The 21,490-nt window shown below is 40.4% G+C and overlaps 1 protein-coding gene across 3 annotated transcripts in view; it reads right to left on the bottom strand.

The window, feature by feature from the left end:
- LOC126279033 (uncharacterized) overlaps positions 1 to 21,490 on the bottom strand; it is a 158,263-nt gene that overhangs the window by 111,786 nt on the left and 24,987 nt on the right. For all 3 annotated transcript variants that reach the window (XM_049979430.1, XM_049979429.1, XM_049979431.1), the window contains exons 2-3: positions 19,570 to 19,908; positions 6,519 to 7,530 (exon numbers count right to left, since the gene is read on the bottom strand). In XM_049979430.1, the coding sequence (XP_049835387.1) occupies positions 6,519 to 7,530; positions 19,570 to 19,712 (1,155 nt within the window). In that variant the 5' untranslated portion in view covers positions 19,713 to 19,908. The remainder of the gene's footprint in view (positions 1 to 6,518; positions 7,531 to 19,569; positions 19,909 to 21,490) is intronic.

Here is a 21,490-nt window from a genome sequence, read left to right as displayed (position 1 = left end):
TCCTAATCTAATTCCCTCAGCATCACCCGACTTAACTCGACTACATTCCATTATCCTTGTTTTGCTTTTGTTGATGTTCATCTTATATCCTCCTTTCAAGACACTATCCATTCCATTCAACTGCTCTTCCAAGTCCTTTGCTGTCTCTGACAGACTTACGATGTCATTGGCGAACCTCAACATTTTTATTTCTTCTCCATGGATTTTAATACCTACTCCGAATTTTTCATTTTTTTCCTTCACTGCTTGCTCAATATACAGATTGAATAACATCGGGGAGAGACTACAACCCTGTCTCACTCCCTTCCCAACCACTGCTTCCCTTTCATGTCCCTCAACTCTTATAACTGCCATCTGGTTTCTGTAGAAATTGTAAATAGCCTTTCGCTCCCTGTATTTTACCCCCGCTACCTTCAGAATTTGAAAGAGAGTATTCCAATCAACATTGTCAAAAGCTTTCTCTAAGTCTACAACTGCTAGAAACGTAGGTTTGCCCTTCCATAATGTAGCTTCTACGGTAAGTCGTAGGGACAGTATTACCTCACATGTTCCAACATTTCTACGGAATCCAAACTGATCTTCCCCAAGGTCGGCTTCTACTAGTTTTTCCATTCGTCTGCAAAGAATTCACGTTAGTATTTTGCAGCTGTGATTTATTAAACTGATAGTTCGGTAATTTTCACATCTGTCAACATCTGCTGTCTTTGGGATTGGAATTATTATATTCTTCTTGAAGTCTGAGGGTATTTCGCCTGTCTCATACATCTTGCTCACCAGATGGTAGAGTTTTGTCAGGACTGGCTCTCCCAAGGCCGTCAGTAGTTCCAATGGAATGTTGTCTACTCCGGGGGCCTTGTTTCGACTCAGGTCTTTCAGTGCTCTGTCAAACTCTTCACGCAGTACTGTATCTCCCATTTCATCTTCATCTACATCCTCTTCCATTTCCATAATATTGTCCTCAAGTACATCGCCCTTGTATAAACCCTCTATATACTCCTTCCACCTTTCTGCTTTCCCTTCTTTGCTTAGAACTGGGTTTCCATCTGAGCTCTTGATGTTCATACAAGTGGTTCTCTTATCTCCAAAGGTCTCTTTAATTTTCCTGTAGGCAGTATCTACCTTACCCCTAGTGAGATAAGCCTCTACATCCTTACCTTTGTCCTCTAGCCATCCCTGCTTAGCCATTTTGCACTGCCTGCTTCATTTACTGCATTTTTGTATTTTCTCCTTTCATCAATTGAATTCAGTACCCAAGGATTTCTACTAGCCCTCATCTCTTTACCTACTTGATCCTCTGCTACCTTCACTACTTCATCCCTCAAAGCTACCCATTCTTCTTCCACCGTATTTCCTTCCCCCATTCCTGTAAATTGCTCCCTTATGCTCTCCCTGTAACTCTGTACAACCTCTGGTTCTTTTAGTTTATTCAGGTCCCATCTCCTTAAATTTCCACCTTGTTGCATTTTCTTTAGTTTTACTCTACAGGTCATAACCAACAGACTGTGGTCAGAGTCCACATCTGCCCCTGGAAATGACTTACAATTTAAAACCTGGTTCCTAAATCTCTGTCTGACCATTATATAATCTATCTGAAACCTGTCAGTATCTCCAGGCTTCTTCCATGTATACAGCCTTCTTTTATGATTCTTGAACCAAGTGTTAGCTATGATTAAGTTGTGCTCTGTGCAAAATTCTACCAGGCGGCTTCCTCTTTCATTTCTTTGCCCCAGTCAGCCGGCCGCAGTGGCCGTGCGGTTCTGGCGCTGCAGTCCGGAACCACGGGGCTGCTACGGTCGCACGTTCGAATCCTGCCTCGGGCATGGGTGTGTGTGATGTCCTTCGGTTAGTTAGGTTTCATTAGTTCTAAGTTCTAGGGGACTTATGACCTAAGATGTTGAGTCCCATAGTGCTCAGTGCCATTTGAACCATCTTTGCCCCAGTCCATATTCACCTACTACGTTTCCTTCTCTCCCTTTTCCTACTACCGAATTCCAGTCACGCATGACTATTAAATTTTCGTCACCCTTCACTATCTGAATAATTTCTTTTATTTGATCATACATTTCTTCAATTTCTTCATCATCTGCAGAGCTAGTTGGCATATAAACTTGTACTACTGTATTAGGTGTGGGCTTCGTATCTATCTTGGCCACAATAATGCGTTCACTATGCTGTTTGTAGTATCTTACCAGCATTCCTATTTTCCTATTCATTATTAAGCCTACTCCTGCATTGCCCCTATTTGATTTTGTGTTTATAACCTTGTAGTCACCTGACCAAAAGTCTTATTTATATATAAAATAGAAAGAAACTTCCAGATGGAAAAATATATTAAAAACAAAGTTTCCAAGACTTACCAAGAGGGAAAGCGCCGGTAGACAGGCACAATAAAATAACACACACACACACACACACACACACACACACACACACACACAAAATTTTGAGCTTTCGCAACCAGCGGCTGCTTCGTCATGAAAGAGGGTAGGAAAAGGAAAGATGAAAGGATGTGGGTTTTAAGGGAGAGGGTAAGGAGTCATTCCAATCCCGCGAGTGGAAAGACTTACCTTAGGGGGAAAAAAGGATAGGTACATACTCGCGCGCGCCCACACACACACACACACACACACACACACACACACACACACACACATATCCATCCATACATACACAGACACAAGCAGACATATTTAAAGGCAAAGAGTTTGGGCAGAGATGTCAGTCAAGGCGGAAGTGTGGAGGCAAAGATGATGTTGAATGACAGGTGAGGTATGAGTGGCGGCAACTTGAAACTAGCAGAGACTGAGGCCTGGTGGATAACGAGAAGAGAGGACATACTGAAGGGCAAGTTCCCATCTCCGGAGTTCGGATAGGTTGGTGTTGGTGGGAAGTATCCAGATAAGCCGGACGGTGTAACACTGTGCCAAGATGTGCTGGCCGTGCACCAAGGCATGTTTAGCCACAGGGTGATCCTCATTACCAACAAACACTGTCTGCCTGTGTCCATTCATGCGAATGGACAGTTTGTTGCTGGTCATTCCCACATAGAAAGCGTCACAGAGTAGGCAGGTCAGTTGGTAAATCACGTGGGTGCTTTCACATGTGGCTCTGCCTTTGATCGTGTACACCTTCCGGGTTACAGGACTGGAGTAGGTGGTGGTGGGAGGGTGCATAGTCCTATGCACCTACTCCAGTCCTGTAACCCGGAAGGTGTACACGATCAAAGGCAGAGCCACATGTGAAAGCACCCACATGATTTACCAACTGACCTGCCTACACTGTGACGCTTCAACCCATTACATGCTGTCTCCCATCCTTCATCAAAGACACCAACCACTTTCTCGAACACCTGGAATCCTTACCCAGTCTGTTACCCCCGGAAACCATCCTTGTAACCATTGATGCCACTTCCCTATACACAAATATCCTGCACGTCCAGGGCCTCGCTGCAATGGAGCACTTCCTTTCACGCTGATCACCTGCCACCCTCCCTAAAACGTCTTACCTCATCACCTCCTGACCCACAACTTCTTCACTTTTGAAGGCCAGACATACCAACAATTAAAGGGAACAGCCATGGGTACCAGGATGGCCCCCTCGTATGCCAACCTATTTATGGGTCGCTTAGAGGAAGCCTTCTTGGTTACCCAAGCCTGCCAACCCAAAGTTTGGTACAGATTTATTAATGACATCTTCATGATCTGGACTCACAGTGAAGAACAACTCCAGAATTTCCTCTCCAACCTCAACTCCTTTGGTTCCATCAGATTCACCTGGTCATACTCCAAATCCCATGCCACTTTCCTTGACGTTGACCTCCATCTGTCCAATGGCCGGCTTCACACATCCGTCCACATCAAACCCACCAACAGGCAACAGTACCTCCATTATGACAGCTGCCACCCATTCCATATCAAACGGTCCCTTCCCTACAGCCTAGGCCTTCGTGGCAAACGAGTCTGCTCCAGTCCTGAATGCCTGGACCATTACACCAACAACCTGAAAACAGATTTCGCATCCCGCAACTACCCTCCCGACCTGGCACAGAAGCAAATAACCAGAGCCACTTCCTCATCCCCTCAAACCCAGAACCTCTCACAGAAGAACCCCAAAAGTGCCCCACTTGTGACAGGATACTTCCCGGAACTGGATCAGACTCTGAATGTGGCTCTCCAGCAGGGATACGACTTCCTAAAATCCTGCCCCGAAATGAGATCCATCCTTCATGAAATCCTCCCCACTCCACCAAGAGTGTCTTTCCGCCGTCCACCTAACCTTCGTAAACTCTTGGTTCATCCCTATGAAATCCCCAAACCACCTTCCCTACCCTCTGGCTCCTACCCTTGTAACCGCACTTGGTGTAAAACCTGTCCTATGCACCCTCCCACCACCACCTACTCCAGTCCTGTAACGCGGAAGGTGTACACGATCAAAGGCAGAGCCACGTGTGAAAGCACCCACGTGATTTACCAACTGACCTGCCTACACTGTGACGCTTTCTATGTGGGAATGACCAGCAACAAACTGTCCATTCGCATGAATGGACACAGGCAGACAGTGTTTGTTGGTAATGAGGATCACCCTGTGGCTAAACATGCCTTGGTGCACGGCCAGCACATCTTGGCACAGTGTTACACCGTCCGGCTTATCTGGATACTTCCCACAAACACCAACCTATCCGAACTCCACAGATGGGAACTTGCCCTTCAATATATCCTCTCTTCTCGTTATCCACCAGGCCTCAATCTCTGCTAATTTCAAGTTGCCGCCACTCATACCTCACCTGTCATTCAACATCATCTTTGCCTCCACACTTCCGCCTCGACTGTTATCTCTGCCCAAACTCTTTGCCTTTAAATATGTCTGCTTGTGTCTGTGTATGTATGGATGGAGGTGTGTGTGTGTGTGTGTGTGTGTGTGTGTGTGTGTGTGTGTGTGTGTGTGTGTGTGGGCGCGCGCGCGCGAGTATATACCTATCCTTTTTTCCCCCTAAGGTAAGTCTTTCCGCTCGCGGGATTAGAATGACTCCTTACCCTCTCCCTTAAAACCCACATCCTTTTATCTTTCCTTCCCTCTTTCCTGACGAAGCAGCCGCCGGTTGCGAAAGCTCGAAATTTTTTTTATAAAGAAAGAAACTTCCACATGGGAAAAATATATTAAAAGCAAAGATTCCAAGACTTACCAAGTGGGAAAGCGCCGGTAGACATGCACAATAAAATAACACACAAAATTTCTAGCTTTCGCAACCAACGGTTGCTTCTTCAGGAAAGAGGGAAGGAGATGGAAAGACGAAAGGATGTGGGCTAAGGGAGAGGGTAAGGAGTCATTCCAATCCCAGGAGCAGGAAGACTTACCTTAGGGGGAAAAAAGGATAGGTATATACTCGCACACACACACACACACACACACACACACACACACATATCCATCCATAAATACACAGACACAAGCAGACATATTTAAAGGCCTTTAAATATGTCCGCTTGTGTCTGTGTATTTATGGATGGATGTGTGTGTGTGTGTGTGTGTGTGTGTGTGTGTGTGTGTGTGTGCGATTAGGAAATGAGAGGATTAAAGTAGTTTTGCTATTTGGGGAGCAAAATAACTGATGATGGTCGAAGTAGAGAGAATATAAAATGTAGGTTGCCAATGGCAAGGAAAGCGTTTCTGAAGAAGAGAAGTTTCTTAACATCGAGTATAGATTTAAGTGTCAGGAAGTCATTTCTGAAAGTATTTGTATGGAGTGTAACCATGTATGGAAGTGAAATATGGACGATAAATAGTTAGGACAAGAAGAGAATAGAAGCTTTAAAAATGTGGTGCTACAGAAGAATGCTTAAGATTTTATGGGTAGATTATATAAGTAATGAGGAGGTATTGAATAGAATTGTAGAGAAGAGAAATTTGTGGCACAACTTGACTAGAAGAAGGGATCGGTTGGTAGGGCATGTTTTGAGGCATCAAGGGATCACAAATTTAGCATTGGAGGGCAGCGTGGAGGGTAAAAATCGTAGAGGGAGACCAAGAGATGAATACACTAAGCAGATTCAGAAGGATGTAGGTTGCAGTAGGTACTGGGAGATGAAGAAGCTTGCACAGGATAGAGTAGCATGGAGAGCTGCATCAAAGCAGTCTCAGGACTGAAGACAACAACATATAGAGGGAAACATTCCACGTGGGAAAAATATATCTAAAAACAAAGATGATGTAACTTACCAAATGAAAGCATTGGTCTGTTGATAGGGACACAAGCAAACACAAACACACACACAAAATTCAAGCTTTCGCAACCCACGGTTGCTTCATCAGGAAAGAGGGAAGGAGAGGGAAAGACAAAAGGATGTGGGTTTTAAGGGAGAGGGTAAGGAGTCATTCCAGTCCTGGGAGCAGAATGACTTATGTGTTTGTGTGTCTATCAATAAACCAACGCTTTCGTTTGGTAAGTTACGTCATCTTTATATATATATATTACTTAATATCATTATATATAATTCACATAATTAAATCTACCAACATACTTTTCTGGACACATTCTTCCTAGCTGGCACTTGTGCTGCAGCAACTGGTGTCTCAGGCAGTCCCAAAGCCTTCCTTTCAGCTGCTTGTTTACTCTGCAATGCAAGGGCGTCTAAAAGCTGCTTTGTTGTGACATTATGACTAACAGCACATGATTTCATATGGGATGTCTGGGCACTTTTCTTGTCGAATTTCTTCCAACACAGAGGACATGTCAGATCAGAAGCACTAAAGTAGGGACTTAACTGTTCATCATCTGCATCATGTACATTCCCTGCATCTCTTGAGGTAGTGTCTTGAAGCACACATGCATCCGCACCTTCTAAAGATGAGTTAGTCACTTCACTTTTGAGCACATGAACCAATTCCTGTTTCTGTTTTGATTCATTCACTAACAGGTATCCAGTTGTTTCTTCTTCTAACACAGAATTAGGTATTAATTTATTCACAGTATCATAAACACGATCTCGTGTATATTCTGTAGTTACACAACCCACTGCAAACTTATCTAAGGATGGCAACACAGGTAGGCTCTTGTCAGTCTCAGTACAATAGTTATTACATTTTGTGAGAGGTGTATTATTATCTGAGCTCTCCTCACTCACAGTTTGTGAGGAATGGAGACTAATAATATCATCATTTTCAACTTTGGACACTAATGAAATGTCATTAACAACCACTTCTTGATTTCTGATTTCTTCACAATCACCAGATTTGTCACGACAGTGCTTTGCTTTACTAGGAGTTTCAAAATTCTCGGCAAAGCTTTCATCTGACTCACAAGTGCTACCTTTAAGACATTTTACATCTGACAACTCAAATGATGTTTTACAAGGCAGACTTTTATCCAGTAACAATTTATAGTGGGGAGGCTGAGTTTGTGATTGTGGAGAATCTCTCACCTCATTACCTGAAGGCAAAAGATCAATAATGTTCACAGAATAAGTGTTTTTGTTCAAAACATATGATTTTTCTTCTCCTGATGATGATGATGTCCCTTCTATCTCTTTGGAACTATAGTTCAAACAAGGGAGAAAATAAAGGTTGTGATTAAAAAGTTGGCAATATTTACATAACAAATTTCTGGATGGAAAATAAACAATTATAACAGACAAAAACACATTTTAATTGTTATATGCCCTCTAACAAACACCTAAATGATTCAGACAATTCCTTGTTATGCTATCAAACTTTGATTTCTGTTCATAGCAAAAGTTTTTTACGGCAAAGACTGATAAAAATCGTTGCATCCTGAGATGCAACTGTCAGTTTCTGGTAGTTAGTTAGGAAAGTGGGTAGAGTGTAGGAGGAGAAGATGGCAGATGACTCCACACACAGCAAGGAGAGAGGAGAAATAGGGGAGGATAAGAACATATTATCAAGCAAAGGCACCTGCAGGATGGAGGGAAAATAACAATGCAAATGGTAGTGGAAAGAACAGAGGGCAAGGAATAAGAAGGAACCCCTATGATGAGAAGGAAGGTGGGAAGATTAAGGTTTAACAATGTGGTTATTACAAACAGAGAAAAACTTGGAATGAGGAAGGAACTTTTTCGAAGGAACCACACTGGAATTTGTCTTTAACAGTTTTGGTAATCATGGAAAAGCTAACTCGAGATGGCACTGTGGGGATTTGATCAAGGATACTTGTGCATTTAGTGCCGTACCGTCACACTTACATATTTCATTTCCTTTTATTTGCAAAGCATCAACCATGGAAATTTTTTGTGGTCTTGTTATCCCGCGTGTGTCACCATGGAATTTCTCTCATTATCCCACATACAACAGGATGTCCTATCTTCAGTGTTTGTGAGCACATTTCACCTAAACACTTAACTTTCACTGTGTCTGATTTTAAAACATGTTGGTTACATGTGTTTATTTTTGGTGATGATTCATAAATAAAAGGAAGTGAAATTCATACGACATAAAAACAAACTCCAAGAAGATAATGATCATCATCAAGTAATAATAATAATAATAATAATAATATAGAATCAACTAAGGAACAACAGAAAAATAAAAATGATGATCAACAGAAAAGAGATAATATGGAAGGTAAGTAGCTGACAAGAGGGAGGGTTAGATAGCGAATAAAAAAAGTGGTGCAAAGGCAGGAGAATGAAAAGTGGCAGATGGAGACAGAAGACAGGTGCTACTAAAGCGTGTAAGTATTATTTCAAATTTTCAACGTTATCTCTAGTGCGCTTAAATTTGTGCTAGTGCGCTTTTGCTAAAAAGCAATATATTTTAGAGACATCTATAATTATGCTTCATTAGCTGCAGACAATAGTTTGTGCTTCTGATTGTATGGCCAAAAAATACTTGACAGAGGGGGAGCTAGAGCAGATCCTTTGGGAGGTGCCTGGAGAGATGAAATAATATTACAGAGTGATCATGACAGTGACTCTGAAATTGAATGTGATGAAAGATTAGCTTCCTTTGATACTGAAGGTGATATATTTATTGGTAGGAACAAACAAATAAAATGATGTAAACTGATATGCATAAAAAGACATCACATGTACCAACAAAAAATATTATAAAGACCTTTCCAGGCCTTAAAATGGAGAATGAGGTATTGTAAGAGGAAACTGCATCATTCCACAAAATCATCAGTACTATTGATACAAGAAACAATGCATTTTACAACTGTGTACATTCACAGGAAAACACAAGGAGAATATTATTCTAGAGGTAGGCATGCTGAGTTGACAAATTGTAATGAAATTTGTGCAATATTAGACATTCTTTATTTGACTGGCCTCAAGGGTGGAAACCACAACACAAATGTATTGCAACTTCATTCAAATGATGGAGTAGAAATGATTGTTTTGAGATCCAGCACGAGTTACAAGAGATTTTTATTGCTTCTCAGGTGGATTAGATTTGATAAAAAAAATTAAAAAAAGGGAATATGAAACATGAAACAGATAGGTTAGCAGCTATTAGGAGCTATCTAGAAGCAGTTCAGGAAAACTGCATGAATAGTTACAATCCTGGAGAATTTGTTACTACTGATGAGAAACTAGAAGAAATGATGCAGCTTCATACAATACATTCCCAACAAACCTGTTAAACATGACATCAAAATATTTGCCCTGTGTGTTGGTAAGTCATTCTACACTGGTTTGTTGGAAGTGTATTGTGGCAAACAGCTAGAAGAACCATTTTGTTTTTCTAATACGCCATCTAACAGTGTGCAGACTGACCGAGGCAACGAAAGTCACAAATATAAATATGACAACATATAACTGGTATAGTAGCTATCCGTAGGCTCTCTCTGCTACAAAACAAATTCACTCGTATTAGGAACCCTGAAAAAGGATAAAAAAGAAATACCACTTTGAGTTTTTGCCCAACAAGAAGAGAATAATCGGTTTGATAATTTTTAGTTACCAGAAAGACATTGCTATGGTACCATATGTATCTAAATATAATAAATATGTTGTACTCACTTCCACAATGCACAACAAAGGAACAGCAGATGAGGCCACTTAAGACTCCTTATATTAGACTAGATTACAATAAGACAAAGTGAGGTGTCAACACTGTTGACCAAATGTGCCACATTCAGTAATGCAAAAGACAATAATATGGACATTGGCTACATGGTACACATTGCTGAAAATGGCTAGTATTAATGCGCAGATGTTCTTTCAAGCAAATAAAAAGAACGAGAAACATCCATTTTGAGTTTTTCTAAAGAACATGTCTCTTCAACTGACAAACCACATCCTGTCAAAAGATCGGTGACGACAAGTTAACCAGCAGATGTTAGCATGTATCTGCAGCATTACAAAGTTCAAAAGATGCATATACAAGAGCAACCAATGAGGAAAAAATACAGATGTGGAATTTGTGGAAGGACAAATAACAGCTCCACAACATTAAGATGTAGCTCTTGTGATTTTGTCCACAAAAGTCATTCTCAAAAAAACAGTTATCTGTGAAAAATGCAGTGTTAGTCCACCCAAAGTTGAAGACAATTAATTTGCAAGCAAATTGTCCCAATGTAACAAATTAGCACCTATAACCTGTATGGCACTATTGTTAAGCATAAGCCTACATGTTGCTTGTAAACACTGTATGGCATAAATTACTGCAATAAATGATAAAGCAAATGTAACTTATCATCAATGTGTATATAGTACACAAAAATCTGCTCCTGTATAATTAAAGAGTGCATCTGCTGTAGGATTAAGCTAAGCAGAACAGCAAGTAAAAGGATGTCTCCAAGAGTCCTAAATGCCCTTTGTCACTTTCTTCTGTTCAAATATTGGCTGCATCTTACAGCATTACCCACCATTTTTCATATGTGTCATCTGGCCTTAAATAATGCAATGAACTTATAAACTGTTTCAAGCACAGTTATCTCCAAACACTGTCTCTCTTACACACTGGACACTGCATTACAAGTCAAAGAATCCATTATATAAGAGACTACAATATGAAAAGGATAGAATAAGGTTTTCACTCTGCAGCGGAGTGTGCATTGATATGAAACTTCTTGGCAGATTAAAACTGTGTGCCGGACCGATACTCGAACTCGGGACCTTTGCCTTTCACGGGCAAGTGCTCTACCAACTGAGCTTTCAGGAGTGCTAGTTCTGCAAGGTTTGCAGGAGAGCTTGTGTAAAGTTTGGAAGGTAGGAGACAAGATACTGGCAGAAGTAAAGCTGCGAGGATGGGGCGTGAGTCGTGCTTGGGTAGCTCAGTTGGTAGAGCACCTGCCCGCAAAAGGCAAAGGTCCCGAGTTCGAGTCTCGGTCTGGCACACAGTTTTAATCTGCCAGGAAGTTTCGTATCAGCACACACTCCACTGCAGAGTGCAAATCTCATTCTAGAAACATCCCCCATGCTGTGGCTAAGCCATGTCTCCGCAATATCCTTTCTTTCAGGATTGCTAGTTCTGCAAGGTTCGCAGGAGAGCTTTTGTAAAGTTTGGAAGGTAGGAGACAAGATACTGGCAGAAGTAAAGCTGCGAGGATGGGGCGTGAGTCGTGCTTGGGTAGCTCAGTTGGTAGAGCAACTGCCCGCAAAAGGCAAAGGTCCCGAGTTCGAGTCTCGGTCTGGCACACAGTTTTAATCTGCCAGGAAGTTTCGTATCAGCACACACTCCACTGCAGAGTGCAAATCTCATTCTAGAAACATCCCCCATGCTGTGGCTAAGCCATGTCTCCGCAATATCCTTTCTTTCAGGAGTGCTAGTTCTGCAAGGTTCGCAGGAGAGCTTTTGTAAAGTTTGGAAGGTACGAGATGAGATACTGGCAAAAGTAAAGCTGTGAGGATGGGGTGTGAGTCGTGTTTGGGTAGCTCAGTTGGTAGAGCACTTGCCTGCAAAAGGCAAAGGTCCTGAGTTTGGGTCTTGGCCCAGCACACAGTTTTAATCTGCCAGAAAGTTTCATGAAAAGGATAGATTGCCACTTACCATATAGAGGAGGTGTAGAGTTGCAGATCAGCACAATGAAATGACTGCTAAACATTGAAGCTTTTGGACAAAAAAGTCCTTATGAAAACACACACACACACACACACACACACACACACACACACACACACACACACACACACACACACCTGCTGTCTCTGGCAAGCATCTAGCTGGGTAGGAGTGGAGGAAATGATGTACTGCTTGTGGGAGAATGCAGGGACATAGGAAGGACAGGATGAGCTGCTAGGTGAAGAGTCGGGAGGCTATGTTGAAGGAGGGGGTGGTGTGACAAAGAGGAAAGGGAGAGGGGAAAGGAGAGGCATAAAGAATGGAAAAAGACAGTAGGTGTGTGTTGGCGGAAGTTGTAGTGCTGGAGTGGGAGCAGGGAAGGGAACAAGAAGGGAAAGGACAGGGATTGGAGACGGTTGAGACCATAAGGGGGTTACAGCAAGGAAGCATATGTTGTACGGATAGTTCCCACCAGCATAATCCAGAACAGCTGGTGTTGGTAGGAAAGATATAGATGGCACAGTTGCTGGAGTGAAGCACAACATATTGAGCACCATGTTCAGCAACTGGGTCTTCCACCTGTCTATTGCCCGTAATTTGGCTATGGCTGTTCATACAGACAGACACCTTGTCATTTGTCATGCCCAAATGTCTTGTTCAGTAGTAGGTGGTCAGTTGTCTCCAGGCCACAATTTAGTGGTGGCTACTCATTCCAACACACAGCTTGTTAGCTGTCATGTCCATATAGAAAGCAGCACATGATTGCTTTCACAGGTAGCCCAGTCTGTGATGGGCTAGGTCTATTGCCAGGATGTGAGAGCCAGGAAACAAGAGGTTGAGAGCTGGAGGGGTGGGGGAGGAGATAAGAATGGACAAGGATATTGTGTATGTTCGATAGGCAGCAAAATACCACTGTTGGAGGGGTTGGGAGGACAGTGGGTAGGATATTCATTATTTCAGGGCAAAACAAGAGGTAGTCAGAACTGTGGCAGAGAATATGACTCAGTTGCTTCAGTCCCAGGTGGAACTGACAAGGGGAAGGCCTCAGATACAGCCAACCGATTCGGCTCAAATTTGACAGGTCACTTGTGTACAACCTAAAACAAAGAAATCTAAGATATTTTGGGTCAACACCCCTGCGTTTTTAAGAAAATCACCCCTAAAGGTTATGATGAGCAACCGACACAAAATTGGTGAGATTGATAGATAATCGTAAATAGAGCATTTTTCATCATGAGGTATGGGGTCCAGAAAAGCATACTTTTCCAGAAATCGAGATAAGAATCTTTTACAACTGCCGCTTCTGTACCCACGTGGTACACGCTGTTCACCGACAGCACCGATAGCTCAACGGCCACAGTAACTGCCTGGGAATCGGAGAACTCGGGTTCTAATCTCAAAGAAACCTGGTGGATGTTCTTCTTTTAGTTTGTATTTTTCCATATCTCAATTGATAGGAATAGGAGGGTTAATAACGTAAGTATCAATAAGGAATGATAATAATAAGGTGGGCAAATAAATTTCTCAAACCTCTTGGGATATTAAACAACTAAAATGTTACTCCAGGTCACTTTACAATGGCTCTTCCAGTCACTGTTACGTGTCCTCACTTTTCTTCGAACAACTAGATGGATGGTACTTGTCATATAAACATTCGATACAAATATACTCACGGCACCAAGAACATATAATGAATGCAAACTTTCGATAGCTGCACTGTTCCTTCCGAAGAGTCGGGGGAAAACTAACTTGGTTTACATTTAAAAACATGTCTTTTTCGGGAATCAATTTTAATGCGCACCACGCATGCGATATCATTGCCTGAAAAATCGGTGCTGAAAGTTGGTTATGAATTATGCTGTGAATAGTTATTGTATCCATGTGGTTGTGCCATTCCCGCTGGGTTTCCAGAAGCACACTGCAACTCTGAAGCCTGGAAATAAAGTTTTTAACCTGGCGATAGAAATAAGTATCATGCAGCTGGCACACAGGTGTGGAGTTTGGCGGTATTACTTTTACTGTGCACGTTGGCTGAAAAAAAGTTGTGGAAATGGTTCTGAGCACTATGGGACTTAACAGCTGAGGTCATCAGTCCCCTAGAACTTACAATTATTTAAACCTAACTAATCTAAGGACATCACACACATCCATGCCCGAGGCAGGATTCGAACCTGCAACCGTAGCGGTCACGCGGTTCCAGACTGAAGCGCCTAACGTCGGCTGACCCTCGTCATATGTTACTTACAGAAGAACACTGTATTCATTCAAAAACATATTACATTCGGTTCATTAGCAATTGAAAAATCACTACATCTATCCGAGACGTTTGCGGCAGCCTAATGACGGGAAACAACTCTTTCAGATTGACTTCTGTAAGGTTCGTGCTGGACACCTTCACTCTTGCAGGTTCACAACTATGATATGACGAAGAGGCAGCAGGGACAACATAACTCTCCCACGTGTATTCTGTGCCATGCCTCACTGTAAACAAGTGTCGCGCGGTTGGCTATCTGCAATCCCTTGTGAGGAATTCGTAGCACTCTTACTCAGAGTTGTTTTCATACGACTAGGCTTAAAATTTTAATACTTTACTAACTCACGGCGTTTGGGAAATTAGCTTGCTTACCTTATTATCATCATTCCTTATTGATTTACTTACCTTATTAACCCTCCTATCCCTATCAATAGAGATACGGAAAAATACAAATGAAAAGAATAACATCCGCTAGGTATCTACGAGTTTTGAACCCGAGTTCTCCAATACCCAGCCAGTTACCTTGGCCGTAGCGCTATCGGGGAAAAGCGTGTACCATGAGGGTACAGAAGAGGCAGTTGTAAAAGATTCTTACCACGATTTCTGGAAAAGTTTGCATTTGTGGACCCCATACCTGATGATGAAAACTGCTCTATTTACTATTATCTATCGATCTCGCCAATTTTGAGTCGATTGCTCGTCATAACCTTTAGGGGTGATTTTCTCAAAATTGCGGGGGTATTGACCCAAAATATCTTAGATTCCTTCGCATTAGGTTGTACTCAAGCGACCTGCTAAATTTGAGCCGAATCGGTTGGCCATATCTGAGGCCTTCCCCTTGTAAGTCACAAGAGGAGTGCTCCTTTGTGGTTAGACAATGGGTATGTAGAACGTGGTAGGTGACTGCTGAGACAAGAAACAGGAGATTTGTTTCTGGACATTATTGGGAGGGTAATTTCGGTCTGTGAAGGTCTCAGTGAGACACCTGGCATATTTGGACAGGGATTGATCATCACTACAGATGTGACAACCACAGTTGGTAAGGCTGTATGTAAAAGACTTCGTAGTATGGAATGGGTGGCAGCTGTTTAAGTGGAGGTATTATTGGTGGATGGTAGGATTGATGTGGACGGAAGTACGGCACACATCAGACACAAGCAAAGTCCAAAGTCAAGCCCCAGAGGCCGGTGAGAATTAGCTGTGTGTGTGTGTGTGTGTGTGTGTGTGTGTGTGTGTGTGTGTGTGTGTTTTACAAGCTGTGAGACAGAATACTACTACTTGTGCCCAGTGCCCAGCATATAAATCATCATCAAAATTCTGAAATCTATACACTTCCATGAATATTTTGTTCACTGCTTGCAACATAGTCTATCAAATAAATATTGATGGGATTTATTCAAATTAATTTTTTCTAGTAGATATGGTACAGAAATGTGATAGTTTAAATAATTAATGGAAAATCTCATATAAAGATGTGAAACAAATACTAACAAATAGATAGAGGGGCTGGCCAGTACTTACCTCAGCTCAGTACAGCCGATAGATACACAAAAAACAACCGAAAATTTAAGTTCCTAGCTTTCGGAATAAATGTTCCTTCATCAGGGAGGAGAGAGGGGAAAGAAAGGGAAGAAGGGAAAGTGGATTTAGTTACTCACAACCCAGGTAATGAAGCAACAGGGAAAGGGAAACAGGGAGGGTAGCAAGGATGGAGGCATGGTTGTCAGAGGGAAGCCTTCCCTCTGACAACCATGCCTCCATCCTTGCTACCCTCCCTGTTTCCCTTTCCCTGTTGCTTCATTACCTGGGTTGTGAGTAACTAAATCCACTTTCCCTTCTTCCCTTTCTTTCCCCTCTCTCCTCCCTGATGAAGGAACATTTATTCCGAAAGCTAGGAACTTAAATTTTCGGTTGTTTTTTGTGTATCTATCGGCTGTACTGAGCTGAGGTAAGTACTGGCCAGCCCCTCTATCTCTTTGTTAATAAGTGTGATAGTTTTTAATTCTACAGATATGTTTTGGTGTGATATTAAATAATATCGTTTCTCAATAGTGCATGTATTATAGTGTAATATGCTGTATAAAATTATAATGTATGACAAATAGCAGTCTTTCTTGTTAAATGCACAGTTACTATTAAGGGTACAATTTATCCACATATCAATAAGAGTAATACACAGAGCTGCACAAATTTATTGTGTGATAACACTGGTAAGAAAAAAGGGTGTACAGATTGTCAATGTAAGTCTTGGAAACACAAAAAATTATTATGCATCAAAAGTTGGCAACCAAGTGGGCCACTCAAATCACTGCAACAAACACATATATATTGTGAGATTTCTGTTACAGTGTCTTCTACATGTTACAGTGTCTTCCACAAAAAAGTAGGGCCCAGTAATGTCAGAGGATGTCTTTCTGCATAATACAACATCTCTCTTGTAATACAAGTGTCTTTGGTTAAGTTCACAAGGGTAACTTGCTGACTAACATCAGTCATTTTATGCATTTACATTTCCTATGAAGGGAATCATTAGTAATGATAAGATTCCTTCAGCAAATGTAGATCCCCACCCAAAATAACTTATGCTGCTCTTGAATTTTTACAATTCATACATGTGGTACTGGAGGTCTAAATATGAATTTTGGCTGGCATGTCTTAACATCTACAGCTACTGAGTGATGTTGACGTGACATCATTATCTGGTGAAATCCTGAAATCTCATGGTATTTTTCTGTTTTCCAAGTCTTGGCAGCCTGACCACCTACCCGAATTTCATCTAGCATGAATGATATTAAATACTCAATTTGGACTAACAAATTAATCAACTGGCATTACATAAACACCACTGTATTCCTGGCTGAATAGGTGTCCAGAAAACTGGCTCACGTTTTACAATCATATATGGTTACACAGCAACTGAAATGGCATCAAGTAACCTGCACTAACCTCAAATGCCTCATTCCATTCCATATATAATGGAGAAGGAAAGTGGCCGTTCTCTTTCATAGGAATCATCTCATCATTTGCGTAAAAGATTTGGGGAAATCATGAGAAACATAAATCAGTATGGCCGGATGCGAGGTTTGAACCATTGTCCTCCAGAATGCGAGTCCAGTGTGCTAACCACTGCGTTATCCCACTCGGATACAAAATAAAACTGCTTAACTAGCTTTATATGATGCTGCATTGGCTGTTTCATTTAATTTCTGGTTGTTACTACCTTACCAAGGAATTTCTGTTCATTCAGATAATCACCTGCTACTCTCAACAAGTAACTGAAAACAGTTTAATTACAATACTGTGCACTCACTGCAATAGGTCACTGCAGTGTCTTAATGAATAAAATCAATATTTAACCTGCACACAGTAAAATAAATATGCAATAAGTAATAGATATAGTAAACTGCCTGCAAGTAACTGCTTAATAACTGATCTACAGAAGAGTCACAGATTAAAATGTCATTCTAAATTATAGACAGATAAGGTTTTTCGCAGTATGCTATTCAAATGGACACAATACACACAAAACTTTGAAAATCAAGTTAGTTAAGTGAGAATAAAAACTGGGCAGAATCAGGACACAGTGCCCATGATCCTTGAATACTGAATAACCTAATCCTGTGAACTGTAAAAAGCTTTCAAATACATTGTGAATCAACTCTATCTTATACTATCATTAACAAGTACATTCAAGACAGAAGACAAATATTATTGGTAGTCATGTGCTGTACTATGCAGTTCTGAAGGTACTTTGGCTTCAATCCACTTGCAAATCATTACAAATTTAAAACTTCGAGACAGTTAGCATTATTATTATTATTATATTATTATTATTATTATTATTATTTTTATTGCAGTGTTTTGGGGAGGATGGTAAGTGTGGAATAGGCGGAAGATGGGATGAGTAGAAGGGGGAATAAGATGATGAAGGTGAGATGGAAAGATCAACAAGTATAATATTAACACTGAATAAAAACGTGTTATTCTTTAATCTCAAAAAATTATACACATAGGGAATAGCAAATCCTGTGACATTTTTCACATCTTATCAAACGTATAAACTGGAGAAACAATTCCATCCTGGACATCCCATTGTTTGATATACATTGGAAAAACTAGATGTAAAAATTAAATATTTGTATTGACCTATTTCTCACTACAGTAGAAATTATGAACGGAACACAGCAAGAGAAACCTTTGACATAATTATTCTCTGTGGAGGAGTGCAAGAACTCATTAACAACATTGTTCTGATGGAACACTACCTAAGTTTCAACAAACATTGCTTACTTCCTAGAAGTTATTATGAAAACTATCAGTGAAATTAGACTGAACAAACTGTTGTCCTCAAGTTCAGAACATTTATGAAAATGTCAAGTTAGTCTGACTTTGCTGAAACAGCTTTTTAAAATGACACAAACAAAAAATGAACTTGAAATAATAACAAAGAAAAGTAGTTGTTTATTGTTATTCAAAACATAAGAAGTGTAAAATGACCTACTCATTCAAACACTGATGTATAATATTTCATATTTCTCTTCATAAAATTGAAGCCACACAATTTATAAAGGTTTTCCAACCTACACAGTCAGTGCTGAATGACATCACATTGAAATGGATGATAAACATAATGAAAACATGAAAACAGCATTAGTGATACAATCATTTCATTGCAAGCATCTAAAGTGCAAGTGAAACCACAAACCACTTTGTGATGCTGAACCTGTTTCACTATACACAAGTGACAGTTTGTATATTTTTATACTTAAAATTTAGGGCTGATGAAACAAAATTCTCGTTATTCTTAGTCAACAGTATGTATGCAAAGTAATAACGAATGACGATATAGGTGGCACAATTCTACTATACCTCCTCCCATGTCGGAAAAGGAACATCCTGAATATTCAGCAGAACAACACAAATGGAAAAAGACCTTGAACACTGGCAGTTCCTTCATCAAACTATAAAAGTCAGCTGCAAGTAATGTATCATCTTTAATTATTGTCTTTGTGTAGCTATTTCCCACATTGCACATTATATATATATATATATATATACTCTAATTCTCCAAATTAAAACAGATCAATTTTCATGAATGAATTAAAAAATAAAACGAGTTAAATAACCGAAAAAGACCAGTTGACTGTCACAAAAATAATGCTTTAAAATTGACTATCCTTTTCTACTAATGAAAGAGCTGACAGTACTGAAACCTAAATGTTCAAAGTATTTTTCCATCAGTTTTTCAGTTACCAGTAAGAGAGACTTTGTCTCAAATAGTCCATATTTTGGTTTTTGTTACACTTGTAGCTAGCATTACAATTTTGTTTGTTTAAAGAAATGTTATATATGTATACCTTTGCAAAGATAGAGCAAAGCTGCCAAAACCATCAAAACTGTCTTCTGCTGTTTTTGATTCTTGAGCACTCTTCTTAAGTGAGAGTTTTGTTAGCTTCGATGATACTACTTTTCTCTTCCTTTTTGGATCTCTAATGTCCATTTTAACACAGGTAATCTACTGTCACAATGCATCTGCAGAGGACATCAGTGCCTACTGCTTTAGTCAGTCACTTTCATCTCTGGGGTGTTTTGTTAAAAATTCTCTCATCATCTGCCTCTTAAATTTTGTTTCTTCTGCACTTTCCAAGAGCATCTCTTCAATCCAGGTTCTCAGCTTGTGCGCTCCATCAGATTTGCTAAAATTAAAACAGGCCAATTTTCATGAATGAATTAAAAAATAAAAAGAGTTAAATAACTAAAAAATACCAGTGGACTGTCAAAGACAAACACATTAGAATTCTCAAATGATGGTTTTTGTTAATTCTAACACTGTAAAGTCATTTGGAAATATGAGAGCAACAATGTTGCAGTGAAACAAAGAATGTCATTATCACAGGCAATATAAACAACTTGAAAACTTGAAGTCTGACATTTGGAGGGTTCAGGATTGGGCTCGCTAATTTGGCTCAAACTGGGTGAATAGGAGCAGGTCAGTGCCCCTTTCAAGTTTCCAGAATATCTCGCATAAGTGGGAAATAATAAAAGCAAAAAAGCACTCTAAGGAAGTTTCAAGTATAGTGTGTAGGATTTTTGAGCATTGATGATCAAGCACGTGGCATAGCACAGTGGTCTAGTGCACCGACTGTCAATTTGCAGTCTTGGGTTTGATTCCTGCTAAAACCATGACTTTTTTTATTTATTTTTAATTCCTCATAATGTTATTACCCATAATTGTAATGGCCTCATGCATCCTGAAATCTTTCCCATGAGTCAGAGTTAATGAATGCAACTCTGTCATTTCTAGCACCATCTTGTTCTATTTCTATCTTCCAAATCAAAAGATTCCCCCCCCCCCCCCCTCCCCCCAACCCAGGTTCGGAATTGTGCTTTTGATTATGAGAACTTCCATTCTGGATGAGCGTCAGCAAAATCAATGACTTGCTTCTTAACAGCCACAGCCACCAAAGTACGAGAGTAATATTTTTTACAATCGTAATCATTGCCATTCAAGTCTGTACTTAAAGAAGGAACTGATTACAAATAAAATAGAACTGCATATCGTAAAAGTGTGTGTCCCATAGCTATTGCTACAGCAGCCAAAGACACAGGAGGGTTGTTGGTGATCATAGCTTTCTCTTCATAAGCTGAGAAAGCATAATGAAGAGAACTGGTGAATTTTTTTTATCTTCATTAAAAGCTACAAATAGATGTTATCACAAATCGTTTCACTGGTAGAAAGTTCTTGTTAGGCCTTTGTTTTCAAACAAAAAAAAATTAAGCTTTTTACGTCCATGTCTACATAGATACTCTGCAACTCACACTTAAAGAGCCTGGCAGAGGGTTCACCGAATCACCTTCACAATAATTCTCTATTATTTCAACCTCGAATAGTGCGTGGAAAAAATGGACACCTACGTCTGTGAGAGCTCTGATTTCCTTTATTTTATTGTGATGAACACTTCTCCCTCTGTAGTCAGCGTCAACAAAATATTTTTGCATTTGCAGGAAAAAGTTGTTACCTGATATTTTGTGAGAAGATTCTGCCACAATGAAAAAAGTCTTTGTTTTAATGATGTCCAGCCCAGATCCTTTATCATGTCAGTGACACTCTCCACCCTGTTTTACAATAATACAAAACATGCTGCTCTTCTTTGAACTTTCTCAATGTACTCCGTTAATCCTATCTGGTACAGATCCCAGACCGCGCACCAGTGCTCCGAAAGAGGACAGCAAGCATAATATAGGCAGTCTCTTTAGTGCATCAGTTACATTTTCTAA

The sequence above is a fragment of the Schistocerca gregaria genome, chromosome 6 (genome assembly GCF_023897955.1).
Source record: "Schistocerca gregaria isolate iqSchGreg1 chromosome 6, iqSchGreg1.2, whole genome shotgun sequence".
NCBI lineage: Eukaryota > Metazoa > Arthropoda > Insecta > Orthoptera > Acrididae > Schistocerca > Schistocerca gregaria.
Note: the sequence above shows the minus strand (reverse complement) of the source record. Positions and strands in the feature narration are given on the sequence as shown.